Here is a 19,668-nt window from a genome sequence, read left to right as displayed (position 1 = left end):
CACATAAATGTCTTTGAGCTAAAAACCAGTTATCAGGCATGCACAGCTTTCTTCCTGCTTCTGAAAGGACTGATAATTCAAATGATGGACACTACTATAGCCGTGTTTTATATAACAAGCAAAGGGGAGCAAGATGTACTTCTCTATGTCAGGAGGCTGTATATCTATAGAACTTTTGTATTCACCATGAAATTACTGTGATAGCAGTGCATTTATCAGGATTACAGAACATTTTGACAGATCATCTCAGCAGACAATTTTCAAGTGCCCACAAGTGGTCAGTAACAGCATAATCCAAGACCTATTTCTAAAGTGGGGTTATTGCACTACATACCTCTTTGCCACCAAAGAAAATGAGAAATATCAAAAGCTCTGCTCCAGAGAGGACATAATTAGGGATTCCTATCTGATGCATTCATGATAACATGGTCCCTGGGCTTTGTCACAGTTACAGGGCAACTGTACCTGTAATCGTCCTTTTGCTCCACCGAGGGCACACATTTTAGGCTTTTGGCTCTCCGATATTGTCTCTCATGGGCAGAGACATGTGTCTCACTCCTTCCTGACCAGGAGTTTTAAGGCTTCACAGATCCATGCCTTACACTGTGATAGCCCGACTAAGCAAACTGCCTAAAAAGTTGGCACTCGTGCTTTGCTTTCTCTCTGAGGAAGCTCTGACCCATGTATTGCCTGCAGTTGTAAGTTACCATAAAGCTCCTTCTAAGCAAGCACATTTATTCTTAACATAAATGCAGTACAGAGAAAATATGTTGAAAACAGTAAAACAACCTACAAGCATGCTAAAAAGCTTACCTGAGGTCATCCCAACCTCAGGCTCTGGTAGGTGCCAGTCCTTCAAAACCTACAGCTGGGTTTTCCCCTGGTTACAAGGTCATCTATCTTAGAACCAGAACAGCTGGGTGGATCAGCCATTTCTTTATATAGCTTGGCCTTTTATATTATGTAATCACCAGACAATGGCACTCTCTTCAAGGCATAGTTACAGAAGGCTGGGTTTTTGCATAACCGTAGTTGGGGAATTTGCTTTAACTGTTCCCTAGGGATTTCTCAGGAAATCCACATAATTGTCTCATACCTGTGTGGTACGTTTTCAGTATATTCTTTTTGAACTCTCAGGTTCTACATCTGTTCACATCTCCCCCTTCAAGAGGTTACGTACAATCCTGGCCCACAATAATATGTAAACTTAATACAATAAGGTCTTTCAAGAAATTGCCATATCTGTCACAGGTCTGATGTATACTTATCCTCCTGTTCCATTAATCCTGAGTGTTCTCAGAAGGCCTAGGCAGGACTCAGCCAAAAGAATCATGGTAGCTCCAGCATGGCTGAGACAGTTCTGGTATTGGGACCTAAACAATCTTGCCATCCAAATTTGGATACAGTTGCCTCTCCAGGCAGACATAATATTGCAGAGATGCAGTCAAATCTTCCATCCCATTCTACTCACTCTGAACCTCACAGTATGGATGCTATCTGGCTGACCTCCGTGGAAAGATACCGTTCATCTGAAGTACAAAGCATCCTAATCCATAATAGAAGACTCAGCAAGGTGTGCTTATGCAGCTAAATGGAAGAAATTCACTGCCCAGGTATCCCTATCCCTATCAGTATCCCTATCCCTGTCACAAATACCAAACATACTGGACTACCTTCTCTTTAAAGAACTCTGGATTGTCAGTGAATTTCCTGAGATCATCTAGTAGCGAACTCACTAACAGCAGTTTTCCACTCTCTAGTTCAGGGGTAGTGCATATTTTCAGGCCCTATGCTAGCTAGATTTTTGAAAAGCTGTATGTGGGTATGTCCCCATGTCATTGATGCTCACCCTCCTTGGGATCTAAATATTGTACTAATGGGGTTAATAGGCTCACCTGTAGAGCCACTGGCAACATGTTCCCTGTTTTATCTTTCCATTAAAACATCTTTCGAGTAGCAGTAACATTGATCAGAAGGGTAGAGGAGATAGAGGCAGTCATGGCTGGACCCTCGTGTGATGGGTTACCCCCTACTCTGGGGTGCCACCTGATGTACTGGAGTCCTAGTGAGCCCACCCATTCCAGCAGCCTGGGCTCACTCACCCTATCCTGCTGTTCCAGGCCCTCAAGCCTCCTCTAGCACACACACACAGGTTAGGGACACACGCTTCAAACCCAAATTTGTATTGTCTTGCACTGCACAGAAAGCTGTACAGCACAAGCTCATGAAAGTTGCTCTCTCTCTCTCAATGTGGAAGAAGATATGCACAGCTTCCCCCAGCCCCCCCAGAATCCCTCAAATGGTTTTAGCATAAACAAAACAAGTTTATTAACTACAAAGGTAGATTTTAAGTGATTATAAGGATTAGCAAACAGATCAAAGCAGATTACTGAGCAAATAAAACAAATGTGAAAACTAAGCTCAATGCATTAAATAAACTAGTTACAAGTAGTAATTTCTCACCCTAAGTGTTGTTTTAGGCATTTCTTTCATAGGCCAGACACCTTTTCCAGCCTGGGCTCAACTCTTATCTCCCCCCACCCCCCGCCCGCCCTTTTTTTTTTTTTAGATGTTCTCAGCAGTCATCCTGGGCGGGGATTCAGTGAAGAATGAGTTCTGATTAACTCACTCCCCTGTCTTAAATAGGATTTATATATGGTGGGAATCCTTTGTTTCCCAGTTTGGTCTCCATCCCCTACTAATGGAAAAATACTAGTAGGCCAAGATGGGGTCCAGTATCAGGTGACACGATCACATGACCCTGCAGTGCCAAGGCAGCATCCCAGGAAGCTTCTCAGGAAGGTGGGAAATTAGCATCTTCTAAGTTCTATTGTTCTCCCTAATGGCCCTTTGACTGACCAGCCAGACTGATTGCATTTTGTCTGGTGGGCATTCCCCAGGTGCAAAATTTTTTTGTAACTGATACATAATCCATATTCCTAATGTCAGATACAGAAATTATACATGTATAAAGTAGGATAATCATATTCAGTAAATAAAAAACTTTCCAGTCATATCTCACATGACCACTCTTGCATAGAACACATTGTAGTTATATTCATATCATATCTCTATGAATAATACAGAGTGTAGGGTCATACCCCATATACAATTTTTCATAAAGAGAAGGTGTCAGTGAAACATCAACTGCAGTGATGCCTGCCTATAACTTAAATCTAGTCATCCGTCTACCTATTCTTCCCCTAAAACTACATTCAAATAAAAGGCAAAGTATAGCTTTTCACCTTAGATGGTCTTAGAGCCCTTGCTTTCTATATAGATAGAACTAAGTCACTGAGTATATCCCCCAGATTTTTCATAGTTTATGAATACAGGGCTAAAAGGTCATTTCAACACAGTTTCTGACTGGATTTCTGCTTGTATCTAACTGTATTATGTATTGGCAAGATAGCCCCATCTAGGAGACTGACAGTTCACCCTACTGGGCACAATAGAGTGAGCACTATTACCAGATCACTGTGGTGTTCCTGTAAGAAAAGTTCCCGTTTTGGAGATAGGTAGGGCAGCTATTTGCGGTGCAGTACATGTATTCACCCAGCATTATCCTGTAGTGGAGGTGTCAAGATTCGATGCTAATTTTAGTGGAGCTCTCCTACAACTGCTATTTAGGCAGACTCCTAGCACTCACCTCCAGTGATCTAGGTCACTGCTTCTGAGTTACCAACCGTGGAATATATATGGACAAGCACTGAAAGAAAAGGAAATGTTTACTTACATGTAGTAGTTGTGGTTCTTTAACGTGTATTGTCCATGTATATTCCACGACCCATCTCTCTTCCCTGCTGGTATGAAACCTGATAACACCTTGATTCTGTATTGGCGAAGGAACTGAGGGGTTGTTGGGATTGCTCCTCCCTTTATGTCCTTGGTAGGAGGCACGAGGACTTTCAGGTCAGCCCCCAAAAGACACTGTTGGCCAAAATAATCCAAACTTCAGTGCACTGGGTGCATGCGCACCCGCCAGTGAAATATATATGGACAGCAAATCCAGAAGGAACACAGCTACTGTAAGGCATGGTCTACACTATGTGTTTATACCGATTTTAGCAGCATTAAACCGATTTAATGCACCCGTCCACACACCGAGGCCCTTTATATCGATATAAAGGGCTCTTTAATCCGGTTTCTGTACTCCTCCCTGACGAGAGGAGTAGCGCTGAAATCGGTATTACCGTATCGGATTAGGGTTAGTGTGGCCGCAAATCGACGGTATTGGCCTCCGGGCGGTATTCCACAGTGCACCGTTGTGACTGCTCTGGAAAACAATCTGAACTCGGATGCACTGGCTAGATAGACAGGAAAAGCCCCGCGAACTTTTGAATTTCATTTCCTGTTTGCCCAGCGTGGAGAGCTCACCAGCACAGGGGACCACGCAGAGCTCATCAGCATAGGTAATAATGCAGTCTCCTGAGAATCGAAAAAGAGCTCCAGCGTGGACCGCACGGGAGGTACTGGATCTGATCACTATATGGGGAGAGAATTCTGTGCTAACAGAACTCCGTTCCAAAAGACTAAATGAAAAAACATTTGAAAAAATTTCCAAGGCCATGATGGAGAAAGGCCACACCAGGGACTCGGTGCAGTGCAGCGTGAAAGTTAAGGAGCTCAGACAGGCCCACCAGAAAACCAAGGAAGCAAACAAAAGGTCCGGGGCAGGGCCGAAAACATGCCGCTTCTACGCTGAGCTGCATGCAATTCTAGGGGGGGTCCGCCACCACTACCCCACCCCTGTCCGTGGATTCCAAGGTGGGGGTGGTAATGTCAGCCGTGGCTGAGGATTCTGCGGATGGGGAAGATGAGGAGGAGGAAGAGGAGGACGGCCTTGCAGAGAGCACACAGCACTCCGTTCTCTCCAACATCCAGGAGCTTTTTCTCACCCAGACGGAATTACCCTCCCAGCCCTCCCAAGCCACTAGCCCAAACAGTGAAGCCACGGAAGCGACCTCTGGTGAGTGTACCTTTGTAAACATAAAACATGGTTTAAAGCAAGTGTTTTTTAATGCTTGATTTGCCCTGAGGACTTGGGATGCATTTGCGGCCAGTACAGTTATTGGAAAAGTTTGTTAACATGTCTGGGGATGGAGCGGAAATCCTCCAGGGACATCTCCATGAAGCTCTCCAGGAGGTGCTCCAAAAGCCTTTGTAGAAGATCTCTGGGCAAGGCAGCCTTATTCCGTCCATGATGGTAGGACACTTGACCACGCCATGCATGTAGCAAGTAGTCTGGTATCATTGCATGACAAATCCTAGCTGCATATGGTCCCGGTGATTGCTGGCATTCAAGCAACATCCTTTCTTTATCTCACTGTGTTATCCTCAGGAGAGTGATATCGTTCATGGTAACCTGGTGAAATTCAGGAATTTAATTAAGGGGACAGAGATGGTCATTCCTTCTGTGTTGTTTGCCTGTTGCTTAAAAGAAATCCTTTCTTGCAGGTAGCCAGGCGGGGGCGAGGGGGAAATGGCGCTGAGCTTTTTTGTGTTTGGCTAGCAGGGATCTTCCCTGCTACCAGCCACGCGGTGCAGGGGAAAGGGGGGTGATTAGCAGTGATCTTCCATGATACCAGCCACGTGGTGGGGGAGGGGTAAAGTGATCATCCCAGAAAATTGGATGGGGGGGTGTGACTTCTGCTGCTGCATGTTAACAGGAAAGAAGCAGCACTGAACGGGATTTGCTTGATATTTGGGAAAGGAGGGCAGTGTGTATATGAAGGCTGCAGAAGCCGAAAGACAATGGCTTACCATGGCCGCATGCAAGCTGAATTCTGCTGCCCGGACCTGCGTCTGTGAGATCTCTAACACCAGAGCCACAGGCACTCAATATTAAGATGCAAAATGCGACCTTGTAGTGAAATCACATGTGCTATGTAAAGTGAATAGTGTTGTTCACCATGAAAGAGTATAAGCATTGTTCTGTAAAGTGTATCTTTTTAAATACTTCTCTCCCTTTTTTCCCTCCCTTATGCAGCTGCAAATTTTTCAAGCCTCCCTACTCCATCCCAAAGGCTATCTCAGATAAGGCGGCGGAAAAAAAAAGACTCGAGACAAAATGTTCTCGGAAATCATGGAAGTGACCCGCAATGAAAGAGTTCATCTGAATGAGTGGAAGGATGTGGTATCAAATTACAGGAAAGATGCCAGTGAACGTGAGGACAGGAGGGACCAACATGAGGAGAGGAGGGACGCTCAAGATGAGAGGTGGCAGCAGGAAGATCAAGAGGTGTAGGCAGGAAGATCAGCGGTGGCGGAATGCAATGCTGGGGCTGCTACGTGATCAAACTGACATCCTCCGACGTCTGGTGGAACTTCAGGAACAGCAGCAGGGTCACAGAGTGCCGCTGCAGCCTGTGTAACCACCTTCACCCCTCACCATGTTCCATATCTTCCTCACCCAGATGTATAAGAATGTGTGGCGGAAGGCTTCGTGCACCCGCCCACTCCATCCCCTTGGACAGCCCAACCAAAAGACTGTCATTACTTTGAAATTTTTTTAGTAACCTTTTCCTTCCCTCCTATCCTCCTCCCAAACCACACCCGGGCTACCTTGTCAGTTCTCTGCCTCTTTTTATAAAGAATACGTGATTTTTAAACGATAGTGACTTTATTTCCTTAAGCAAGCTGTAATCAAAGGGGGAGGGTGGGTTGCTTACAGGGAATGAGTCAATCGGGGGGGGGTCATCAAGGGGAAACAAACACAACAGTCACACCGTACCCTGGCCCATGATGAAACTCGTTTTCAAAGCTTCTTTGATGTGCACCGCTTCCTGGTGTGCTCTTCTAATCGCCCTGGTGTCTGGCTGTGTGTAATCAGCGGCCAGCTGATTTGCCTCAGCCTCCCACCCCGCATAAAGGTCTCCCCCTTACTCTGACAGAAATTGTGGAGCACACAGCAAGCAGCAATAACAAAGGGGACATTGGTTTGGCTGAGGTCTGAGCGAGTCAGTAATATGCGCCAGCGTGCCTTTAAACGGCCAAATGCACATTCTGCCACCATTCTGCACTTGCTCAGCCTGTAGTTGAACAGCTGCTGACTACTGTCCAGGGTGCCTGTGTATGGCTTCATGAGCCATGGCATCAAGGGGTAGGCTGGGTCACCCAGGATAACTACAGGCATTTCAACATCCCCAACTGTTATTTTCTGGTCTGGGAAGTAATTCCCTTGCTGCAGCTGTTTAAACAGAGTAGTGTTCCTGAAGACGCAAGCATCATGAACCCTTCCTGGCCACCCCACGTGGCTGTTGGTGAAATGTCCCTTGTGATCCACCAGTGCTTGCAGCACCATGGAAAAGTACCCTTGCGATTTACGTACTGGGTGCCCTGGTGCTCCGGTGCCAAGATAGGGATATGGGTTCCATCTATCGCCCCCCCACAGTTAAGGAATCCCATTACAGCAAAGCCATCCACTATGATCTGTACATTTCCCAGAGTCACAACCTTTCGTAGCAGCAGCTTAATGATTGCTTTGGCTACTTGCATCACAGCAGCCCCCACAATAGATTTTCCCACTCCAGATTGATTCCCGACTGACCGGTAGCTGTCTGGCGTTGCAAGCTTCCAGAGGGCTATTGCCACCCGCTTCTCAACTGTGAGGGCTGCTCTCATCTTGGTATTCTGGCGTTTCAGGGCAGGGGAAAGCAAGTCACAAAGTTCCATGAAAGTGCCCTTACGCATGCGAAAGTTTTGCAGCCACTGCGAATCATCCCAAACCCACAAAACTATGTGGTCCCACCAATCTGTGCTTGTTTCCCGGGCCCAAAATCGGCGTTCAGTGGCTAGAACCTGCCCCATTACCAGCAGGATCTCCAAAGCGCAGGAGCCCGCGGTTTAAGAGAATTCTGTGTCCATCTCCTCATCACTCTCGTCGCTGCTCTGCCGTAGCCTCCGCCTCCTTGCCTGGCTTTGCAGGTCCTGGTTCAGCACAGACTGCACGAGAATGCACGAGGTGTTTACAACGTCCACAATTGCAGTCTTGATCTGAGCAGGGTCCATGCTTGCTGTGCTATGGCATTTGCACAGTTCACCCAGGAAAAAAGGTGCGAAACGGTTGTCTGCTGCTTTCATGGAGGGAGGGGTGAGGCTGTACCCAGAACCACCAGCGACAATGTTTTTTGCCCCATCAGGCACTGGAATCTCAACCCAGAATTCCAATGGGTGGGGGAGACTGCGGGAACTATGGGATAGCTACGGGATAGCTACCCACAGTGCATCGCTCCGGAAATGGACGCTCGCCTCGGTACATGGACGCACACTGCCGAATTAATGTGCTTAGTGTGGCTGCGTGCACTCGACTTTATACAATCTGTTTTACAAAACCGGTTTATGTAAAATCGAAATAATCCCGTAGCGTAGACATACCCTAGGGTAAGTAACTGTTATTCCTGCAGAATCCAAAGGCAGTCTCTCGATCCAGCCCTATTCTGCTTTGCTTGACAGGATCACAGCACGACTTTGTGAGGCTCTTGTACCTTCACCAGCACTTTGTTGATTAAGGGAAACAAATTCAGAGTTTTTAGCTTCCTTCTCTTTCCTGTATAAGAGTTCTCCACTCAGAGTACAGTGAAACCAATTTATAATAGCCACTAGAGGACTCTAGATGGCTGTCATATGACAGAAAAACCCAACTGTATGCCTTGACACTACACTTTCATTTATACACTTTTAAGTATTATACTGATATTTAAATGAGCAAATAAACCATTAGTCTCTATCAACAATTAAAAAGTTTAACATATTTAGTCTTCCTTCTCATCTGAAAAATATCCCTAGTTTGGAAGCGGTTTCCATTTCTAATTGCCTTAGCAAATTGACTATAATGCAATTTACACAGTTGGAAAGATCTGTGTAGGTGGCCAGAAATGAGTGAAACAGCTGGCTACTTACTACTTTGTGAGGTATGAAGGAGGTGGGAACTCTCACAGATTTTGCCAGTAAATAGCATTTTACCAGGTGACTGTGGATAGAAGCTGGCCTTTAGCATTGCTTTCTTTGTAATTTAAGTGCTCAGATACTACAGTGTGGTCGCTGTATAATTATCTAGGTGGACAGGTTGTATATAATGAAATATTTGTTTATAGCTAGATACAAATTACTTACACTACCACAGATCAATGTAAGTTAGGTTCTAATCCTCATAGATGCTGAGTGCTCTCAACTCCTTTGAAGTCAGTGGGCCATCAGACACTGTCGTCTAGAAAATTGTTAGTTTTGAGTCCAAGGCATGTGCATCATGCACAGATTGTATTAATGTAGGCAGTAATCTCAAAGGACTGTAGCCACTATTCTAAGTAACCATTGTTTCTCTCCTCTTTTTCTTAAAAAACAAACAACCCCCCCCTTTCTTTTATCAATCAAGTAGTGAGGAGAAATGTATAAGTGGCTATACCTCAGCCTAACTAGCCAAGCACTGCTAATACTTAGTTTTACAAATAGGTAAACTGATGCACAGAGATAGTAAACTGACTTGCAGCAGGGGTAATGGAGGCAACAACAGAGTCTGTTTCTATCTAAAAGAGCACACTCCTCCTTTATACTTATAGTTTCTTTTGTCATCCGTTTAATGAGACAAAATATTCATTACATACAAAGAGACTAAGGGCTACAAAATTGTAATGATAAAACTTAGATCTTAAATGTTTGATAAATAGTGTAGTTTCTGTGTTGGTGGTGAGGTTGTTAAAATAGAAAAGGATAACTGTTAAAGCAAATTATCTCAGATTATTTTGTTTATTTGCTAGGAGCAAAAACTGGCAGTTGAAAATCCACTAAGCGAAAAGCCTCCACCATCCCCAGGTACTACTCTGTTTTTGACATAATACCTAAAGTGAAAGATTTAGAATAAAGTACATTAATACATTTTTCTGCTTTTACACAGAAAGCAAAAGTTATATATTTGAGGTACAAGAGATAGAAAAGGTTGAATACTCAGTGACATGTACAAAAGCAGTAACTCCAGGCTTTTCTTCACATGAATTATTTATATTTGTTTTTATTTTCCAAATGTGAATGCATTTTGGCTGAATATGATTAATTTAGGTAATAATCATAGGCACTGAAGGGAATTTCTTTTCATAGCATGTCTGCTAATAAATTAAAGATTATTGTTGTAGCCGTGTCAGTCCCAGGTAGGAGAAAGACAAGGTGGGTGACGTAATACCTCTTTTTGGACAAACTTCTGTTGGTGAGAGACAAATTTTCGAGCTACATAGAGCTTTTCACAAAGTGATCACTCTGTATCTGACCTATCAGTCCTCATCCCCAAAGGAAACTTGCACAACACTTTCAAAAGATGAGATTTGGAGCTTGAATTCAAAGCTTTGCTGGACACTAAAAATAATGGTATTAATAAAGACACTGGATTTATGTTTGTTACAGTAATCTGTAACCCACTAACCCCTCTTTTTGGCCTATGTCTCCAAAGGTGTTAACAGGCCACTTCACCTTGAATGGTGTTTTAGATTATGTGTTAACTACTTATGCTAAACTATCTATTTGATCTTGTATTTAGGTGTGACACTCTTAATACCTTTCTCAAACCTAAAGAAGAGCTCTGTGTAGCTCAAAAGCTTGTCTCTCACCAGCAGAAGTTGGTCCAATAAAATATGTTGCCTCACCCCCCCTTGTTGCTCTAATAAATTGAAGAGTCATTGTAGGTGTCAGGTATAAAGCATGATATTTGCCAGACTTCCCAGTGAGAGGTCAGGTACAGAAATAGCCATTAACAGACTATAAAGCCAATAGTGAAATATGGAGGAAGGAACTTGGAATTAAAGAAATTCATAATACCTAAGCATTATTATTTACCTCATGAGTCTTGGGAATCTTCATCTTTCTGACATACTCTAGGAGATCTGAATGAAAGGCAATATTGTAACATTTATCCTTCCCCTTCTCCCCAGTCACCTAAGTTTTGTGTACACTTGAGAATTTTACCAGTGCTGCTTGCACCAATGTGACTGAAGTGGTGTAAATTGCAGTGATGCAATACATCCACACATGGCATTGCCTTCAGCTATTGCCAAGTCTATGGATTGTTGCATCTAACCAGCAATTCCAGGCACAGCTCCGTGGATCTCCTAAAGAGGTGTCTATGGTATATTTACGCATGTTCAAATTTATGATTTTTTTTTTGTTTCCTTTCAAAGGTTTTTCCTGTATAAAAAGCTGTTATGCCGTCACACTTGCATGTGCCATGTGAGAAGGTTAACAACTCCCAACACACCCAATACTAGATAAACTGGGTGTAATATAGACACGCCTCTTGTGTTTTGATATAGCAGTGGTCACCAACCTGTAGATTGCGATCGACTGGTTGATCCTGGAGACTCTCCCCAGTCGATGACAACCTCCGGGCACTTAAAGGCCGGCAGTGCAGCTGGGCTGCTGCTAAGGCGGGCTCCCTGCCTGCTCCTGTCCCCCGCTGCTCTCGGAAGGAGCCCCTGGTTAGGGGACAGAGGGGCATGTGGCTCCACATGCTATTCCTCTCTGCAGGCATCGCCCCCGCAGCTCCTATTGGTTGGGAATGGGGAACTGCGGCCCCCCCCGAACAGGTGCCACAGGGGCACGTTGGCCCCTTCCGAGAGCGGCGAGGGGCCTTGGCAGGCAGGGAGCCTGCCTTAGCCCCATTGCACCACCAACTAGGAGCCATTTGAGATAAGTGCCACATGGCGGGAGACCACACCCCAACCCCCAGCCCTAAGCCCTTCCCAGAGCCACCACTCTATACCCCTTCCTGCATCCCAGCCCTGACCCCCCTTCTAGAGCCAGTACCCCATACCGCCTCCTGCACCCCCACACTGTGTCCGAGCCCTGAGCCCTCTCTTGCACCCAAACTCCCTCCCAGAGCCAACACCCCATGCCCCCTTCTGCACCCCAACACTCTGCCCCAGCCTGAGCCTCCCCTAAACCTAAACTTCCTCCCAGAGCTTGCACTCCTCAGCCCCTCCTTTACCCCAAGACTCACCCCAGCCCTGAGCCCCCTCCCAGAGCCATCACCCCATGCCCCCTCCTGCATCCTGAACCTACTTCTGCACACCAACCCCCTGCCCCAGCCCTGAACCCTCTCCTGGAGCCAGCACCCTGTAGCCCCTCCTACACCCCAACATTCTGCCCCAGCCTGGAGCCCCCTCCTGCACCAAAGCCCTCTGCCCCAGGCTCAGTCCGGAGCCCCCTCCCACGCTCTGAACCCCTCGGTCCCAACCCAGAGCCCGCACCCTCTCCCAACCACTGTCCCAACCCAGTGAAAGTGGGTGTGGGGGGGAAAGCAAGGGATAGAGGAGGGGGGATGGAGTGAGCGAGGTGGAGTTTCAGGGGAAGTGGAGGGGCCTCGAGGAAGGGGCAGGGTAGATCCTGGGTTGCACTTAAATTCTAAAAGTGATCTTATGTGTAAAAAGGTTGGAGACCACTATATTATAGCTATCTGATATCTAGACAGATATAGATAATAACTCCAGGTTCCCTAAGCAGCTCTTGGAATGTATATCTATACTCCTGAAGCCTCCTTCTACAGTTGGCCTAAGCAGAGCTGGATTCAGGCATAGGCACCGTAGGCCCCAGCCTCTTATACCTAGGACTCCAGCTCCTGGAGTCTGTTGGTGGGGATAGACTCTCAACTTTCATTTTTTTAAAAAGCAAGTTTTCTAACTCATATGGCTACAGAGAAAAGTTTGAAAACGTGATCAAAGTATAACTGATGCAGTGATACCTGCCTGATTCTGCAGACAGCCTGAAACTGTAGCTCTGCAGGGTATGAACGACCTCATGCTTCCCAAAAATGTGGGGGGAGGGATAGCTCAGTGGTTTGAGTATTGGCCTGCTAAACCCAGAGTTGTGAGTTCAGTGCTTGAGGGGGCCACTTAGGGATCTGGGGCAAAAATTGGTCCTGCTAGTGAAGGCAGGGGGCTGGCCTCAATGATCTTTCAAGGTCCCTTCCAGTTCTAGGAGATTGGTATATCTCTAATTACCACCTTATAACTAGAAGACCAGTTGTCTGGGGTGTGGAGGGGAGCCTCCAACACCATCCCAACAGAGGACTCTACCTGTAGCAGGAGAAGAGAGCAGCAGGTTTGGCCTGCTCACCTCAGCAGATATACTGGGGGTGGGGGAAGCCTGCTACTACCTTCACTGGTTGTAACTGGAAGCACTTGAGCAGAGGTGATGATCCTTTTACGCAACACCCTTCCTCACTCCATAGTTTTTTGTCCCTCTTGGCCCCACAGGCTCATCAGTGCCATGTTTTGATGTGTGTCCTACAGATCCTTTCCTTAAAATAATTTAACGTGCATTCTAGCTTAGTGTACTCTTATTCTACCAGCTATACTTATTTTTCCATAATAGAATGCTAGTAATTTGTGAAAAGACTGATATTATTTTTCCCTCTCTTAGAGCTAATAATGTAGAAAAGTCTGAATACCATGTGAATACTGTATGTTTTATAACATGTTTTCTCTATCATCTGTAGATGTATCTGTTCGGACAAGACAAGGACAGATGGCGAAAACTAAAGAGAAGTTCCAAGAACTAAAACAAGAAAATTGGTCTCTAATCAATGCAAATCAGACTATGGCCCTACAACTTGAGGAACTAAAACAACAAATAAAGGAACTACAGTTAAAACTTAAGACACTGGAAAAAGAAAATAAAAAATGTAGAAAAGCTGCAGAGAGTTCACATAAGGAAGGTGGGATACAACTTTAGAGTATCTTTTATTGAAGGGAACTATATCTTGCTTTATTTTCTAACTCACTCAGAATCTGTCCCCTCAATAATTGAGTCCCCACATTAGGTGACCTCAGCATATATCCAGACAGAAATAATTCTCCAAGGGTAACAGAATATAATCAGCTCTGTTCTTTAAATAGCTTATGGAATGCTAAATAAGTCTTGGTCATAATTAGTCTAATAAATCTGCAGGTGAACTTGATGTCTCAAAATCCCACAAAAACTTCAGTGCTGGAGTGGCACCTTGGAAGTCCCTTAGCAATGCATCAGAAGACATTAAGAAAGTCTTTTTTGAGTCCCTTGCATCTTTTTAGTCCACTGAATGGTGAGGTGTTTTGGTTTTTTTTAAGTTTGTGAGAAAGTCACTGTAGCTGAGAATCCCTGCATCCCAAAGCAATATGGTAGCTCTACTACTTGAGCTAAAGGAGAATCTGCAATAAGCAGAAGCTGTAATAATGCTTTATATCTGTTTGCAGGCCTTTGGCCATTGAAGGAGAAGGCCAACAGAATATGTTGCTAAGTAAAATTAATTCTGTTAAAATTTAATTCCACTAGCAGTCCCTCTCCGTTGCAACTTTAACTAAATCATGTTAACACCTTGGCAGTCCTGGTATTGGTGATTCAGACTTTGGCCCAGTCCATTGCAATCAGGAGTAAAATTCCCATTTAGTGGAATGGGAGCAAGATTGGACTCTTCTGCAGCGCTTTGCATGTTTCTTAAACACATAATCTATTGGAATTTTAATACTGATTTTGCAGTATGTGGTACAAATGGAGTTCCCCTCAGTAGAAAAACAGCATGTTTTCATTTTCTTTGTAGTCTTTTTGGTGCATAGGACTCCACTGAAATAAAGTCTCCTTTTGGGTAAGAGAAGGCATTCACTTCCATTACTTGAAACTAATAAAGCCATCCTCCACTATTTTTTAAAACAGGCACTGCATATTTCTTCTTTGTTCCACATCCATGTCATTTTTAGCATACAAGATATAGAAATATAGTTTGGAAATGTTTACCTAGAGTGCAGAAGTCAAAACCCACATTTGTCATACAATAATAGTTTATAAATTAAGTTATTTAAACTGTTTGATAGAAATAAGTATTAAATGTAGGAATGCTAATGTTTTTATGTGACCCTTAACTAACTAGTTATTATGCCACAGAACACATGAAATGGCTCTTCCTTTTGTTTTTTCTTATTCGGAGTTTAATAATTTTTGTGTGGTTACTAATTCGTCAATAGAAGTTATTTATCCTGTAATTTTTCCGTTTCTGATTAGGGAATTTTGACAGCTAAGTTAATATGCAGGTGTCATGTGTTTGTCAGACTGTTGTGATTTGGTTTTATTTTTTTTAAATATAGAGGAAGTTGCAGAACTGCTTTCATTGAGACAACAAGCTCAGGAACTGGTAGATGAAAATGATAGTTTGAAAATGACTGTCCATCGTTTGAATGTGGAATTGAGTCGCTATCAAACCAAATTCAGGCCATTGTCCCAAGATGAGGTAATATTCCTGGTTACTGTTGCTTGCAAAGAAATATTTGGGGGTTTTGGTAGATTTTAAGGATCTGCATACCTATAGATCGCTTTAGCACAGGGGTCAGCAACCTTTCAGCAGTGGTGTGCCGAGTCTTCATTTATTCACTCTAATTTAAGGTTTCGCGTGCCAGTAATACATTTTAACTTTTTTAGAAGGTCTCTTTCTATAAGTCTATAATATATAACTAAACTATTGTTGTATGTAAAGTAAATAAGGTTTTTTAAAATGTTTAAGAAACTTAATTTAAAATTAAATTAAATTACAGAGCTCCCGGACCGGGGGCCAGGACCCGGGCAGTGTGAGCACCACTGAAAATCAGCTCGTGTGCTGCCTTAGGCACACATACCATAGATTGCCTACCCCTACTTTAGTATCTAGGCAGCTAGGTGATACACCAACGTATTTTTCATGTTTTTATGTGGTTTCCAGAAAAATGAGAGATAAATGTCCTATAGTCACATCATCTGACATTACTGTAATGAGACTATTCAGCTATCAAAGTTAATTTTTTCCTGTGCACAGCAGGGCTGTCTGCGGGGGGGGGGGGGGAAGTGGGGCAATTTGCCGTGGGTCCCACAGGGGCCCCCACGAGAGTTTTTGGGGGGCCCTGGAGCTTCTTCTGGAGCAATTTGGCGGTGGGAGGTCCTTCCGCTCTCAGACCCACCGCTGAAGTGCCTCTGGGCAGCCCTAGTGCACAGAAATACTGTGTTATCTGTCTGCTTCATTTGTTCTATCATTTCAGAAACTGTATAGTATGCAGCCATCACTTAGGTACAAGAGATTACTTTCCCCAATACATAGTACAATTCATGGAAAAAGGGGAACAATGCATTTTTATTTTTAATATCTCCAATCTGTAATGTAGGGAGTGTATAAATCAGTTACTGAAAGCCTGATCCCACAAAACCTTGTGAATACTCCTTAAACATATAAGTAGACCAATTAACTTCAGTCATTTGGCCCCTGTACTGCAATCAGATCCATGCCAGTAGCCCCATGTGCAGAGCCTCACTGACTTCATTGGGACTCAGCACAGATATAAGGATCTGCCTGCACAGATAAGATTGCAGGATAGGGAGGCCTTAATTAGTAATGATAAGTGTATCACCAAATTACCTACTGTAGGAAGAACAGATTTTAAAAAATCCCTGTTGAATTTTTGGCAGGACCAGGGCCTGAACAGCTGGAGAGAAATTTCAAAGGAAGCCAAGACTAAGCAACAAATGTTTTTTCTTTATTTCTAGTTTATTTCTAGGCTTCAAGTCACAGTCTATTTCCTTCATCCATCCTAACAATTTGTAAACTCCAGACAGGCAGTATAAAACCAAACCAAACACTGTACCTCTCTTTCCTTCTCCTCCCAGACCTTCAAGCATTAGAGGGCTCAAGATCTCCTCTGAGACTTAGAAGGATTTTGCTCCCTTCCTCCCTCTTAAGACCTAGTTCTCTGCAAGTAAGATGTTACTTTGGCACTACCTCCTGCCCACTTTATTGTACTAGCTGTAGAAAGGATGGATTGGCTGAGTAGAGATTCACATTTAAATTCCAGGTCAAATGTCATCTATTCTTTCTTTTGAAACATATGAATGTAAGATCCGAATAGTTACATAACCCTGATTTACAAAGAAAATGTTGATACAAGAAGTCTTTTGGGCTGAAAAAAAAAAGTCTGCATTTAAAAAATATTATCCAGTTTAACGACTTGACATGGTTAGCTACTCTGCTGTTCAATATACTTAATTTAAGGAAACAGTAAATTATATGCTTGCTGGCATTTCTTGTTCAGATACTTCTCCTTTATCAACTAATCTTTTGCAAATGCTGGAAAGCTCATTGAACTATGATTCAGACATCTATTCACTAAGCTTTTTACAGAAGAGGTAAAGGCCATTTTGCAGCAGAACCACCTTGCTACCTGCTAATTCTTCTTGACAGTAAATCCTACACCTTAGCTCCCTAGAGATACTTCCATCCTTCTTACTATTTCTCAACTAGGTCTTTTTTTTTCATTCAAAAGATATGACTAGAATCCACTATGCTTTTAAGTTTTAATATATCTTAAAATGCATAATTTATAGCTGGCGGCAAAATCCTCAAGAGTTTTTTGTTATTTGTGGTCTGAGTTCAGTGCTTTTGAAAGGAGGAACTAGCAAATAGATGAAAGTGGAAATAATAAGCTTTAAATATGAAGCTTCTGACAAATGAGTAGCTTTTTTTTTTTGTAAATGGTTGTTCAATATGTGGCCTCTACTGAGACTACTACAAGAATGAAAACTAATGCTAGCTGTGATGGTAGTCATGATTCACAATATTTTTCTGTAAGTCTATAAATACAATAATGTGTTACTACTTTAAGCAGTACACAGTATAACTAGGCATACATTTAATTCCGTTTATTGCTTAGATACTTAGAAAAGTGAAAGACATTGGTATGGTTAAATTAGATAGTATGTCTAATCATAAAGCCTTTTGAGAACCTTTGATTGGTGCTGAGCACCATGGAAAGACTTATAATCAGAAGTAAATTACAACTATTTTTTGTAAATCACGCAAGCGTTAACATGGGGTAACTGAGCAAAGAGAAGTTTCACATTTATCCTTCTCAGCAGTTAGAGCACTAGCCAGGGACTTGGGAAGCCTGGGATCACTTCCCTGCTCCACTACAGACTTCCTCTCTGAATATAGGCAAATCACCCAGTTTCTCTGTGCCTTAGTTCTCCATCTATCAAAGGGGAAGAATATTTACTGTCAGGATGCAGCCTGAATGTTTATGAATGGGATGATACAACAGGGTAGCCTGTGATAGCAGGAGACTGGACTCAATGATCCAGAACAGTACAGTCCCGTACAGTTCTATGTCCTTATGTACCTCCTACCTTGTAAGAATAAATACGTTAAAGATTGTGAGATGCGCAGTTACTATGATAATGGGGGCTGTATAAATTTCACAGATACATCAAAACGGCTACTTGATTTTATGCTTAATTGAAACTATGCGTGTGCTTCTGGTGGAAAATATACCCCTTTGCCTTCAGTAGAGATTTTTAAAATCCTTTTCTTATTAAAATAAACTCATGAAAGAAATGGTTTCCTCACCATGACCATTTATGTTATGGTTCTTTTCACACCAAAATTTACCAGTATTCCTACATTCTATTTAGAGTTCCTTTTATAATACCATACTCTTCAGACATATCTGTGTCAATCTGAGAATTTAAGATATTTATGAAAATTAAATTGAGAGTTTACTAGTAAAACTAGCCTGGATTAAATTATGCTTTACATTATGTCAATAAGAATAGAAAGTCTCAGTTTTGGTGAATCTGTAAGTATTATACGTATTATCTACTTAGAAACATATGTCTGAGTATAAAGAGTCCTATGAGTCATATGGCTTGCGAGTGGACAATGCTTGAGGAATCAAAAAGCAGAAACAGTTTAATTTGAATTCCAATTTTCTAAAATTATTTTAGAATATAAAAATTGGAAGTCTGCCAGCAAAAGGACCACCCCCTCCCTGGCTGGTAAGTAAATCAGTATTTTTACCTTTACAATATATTGGTTAATTGTTGTATTTAATTTTAGCTTTTTCTAAAATTTGTATAGTTTCCAAATAAATTTGAAACAGAAATATTTAAATCTACAGAATATTGTTTGGATACTGTGCTGAGCTACTGCATGCTAGCATTTATGAGATGATGGGCGTTTATTAATGTTTATACTATGATTTAAGATAGAGGGCAAAATTCAGCCCTGCAGTAAACATGTACATCTGCTATTAAAGTTATTGTGACTTATGGCCTTCATTCAAAAACACATTAGTGAGAAGCGGAAAAAATTGCTATTGTTTGATATTGTCCAATATGTAATGTAATTGCAGGAACTGTTGATTAACTGTATTTTTAAGATTATTTAAAGAGCTACAAAAAAAGCACAGCTCAAATGACAACAAATGGCATATTTTATCCAGTTACTGCAGAGAGTATATCCTCCCTAAAGAAGAACTGCAAAATTTTATGAAAAACAATATTTTAAAAGTTGGTAATCTTAAAAGAGGAACAAAATACTTAAATTATATTTTATAAAATCTGTATATTTATAACAAAATGTCTCAATTTTCCAGCCAAATCCTAAATAATATCAAAAATGGAAGATAAAGTCCTTCCTCCAACTTCTTAGATGTATGGACCAGAATGCATTTATGCAGGTGCTTAATTTTAAACACATGAATAGCCTCATTGACTTCAATCCTGAATTTAGAATTTGGCAGGATAGTGAAAAAGATGCTCTTAGTTTGTAGCCATAGCACCTTGGTGTGTGGTTTTGTCAGATCTCAAACTAAGCAGGATCAAACTTTACCAATACTTGGCTTAATAATGTCCAAGGAAAAC

At 42.6% G+C, this 19,668-nt stretch overlaps 1 protein-coding gene across 3 annotated transcripts in view; it reads left to right on the top strand.

Annotated features, from left to right (window-relative positions):
* CEP89 (centrosomal protein 89) overlaps positions 1 to 19,668 on the top strand; it is a 133,042-nt gene that overhangs the window by 21,507 nt on the left and 91,867 nt on the right. For 2 of the 3 annotated variants that reach the window (XM_030581854.1, XM_030581855.1), the window contains exons 7-10: positions 9,756 to 9,810; positions 13,478 to 13,696; positions 15,099 to 15,241; positions 18,751 to 18,801. In XM_030581854.1, coding sequence (XP_030437714.1) covers positions 9,756 to 9,810; positions 13,478 to 13,696; positions 15,099 to 15,241; positions 18,751 to 18,801 — 468 coding nt within the window. The remainder of the gene's footprint in view (positions 1 to 9,755; positions 9,811 to 13,477; positions 13,697 to 15,098; positions 15,242 to 18,750; positions 18,802 to 19,668) is intronic. The other variant, XM_030581856.1, reaches the window with a different exon arrangement.

The sequence above is a fragment of the Gopherus evgoodei genome, chromosome 12 (assembly GCF_007399415.2).
Source record: "Gopherus evgoodei ecotype Sinaloan lineage chromosome 12, rGopEvg1_v1.p, whole genome shotgun sequence".
Lineage (NCBI taxonomy): Eukaryota > Metazoa > Chordata > Testudines > Testudinidae > Gopherus > Gopherus evgoodei.
This window is presented reverse-complemented; position numbering and strand designations above follow the sequence as displayed.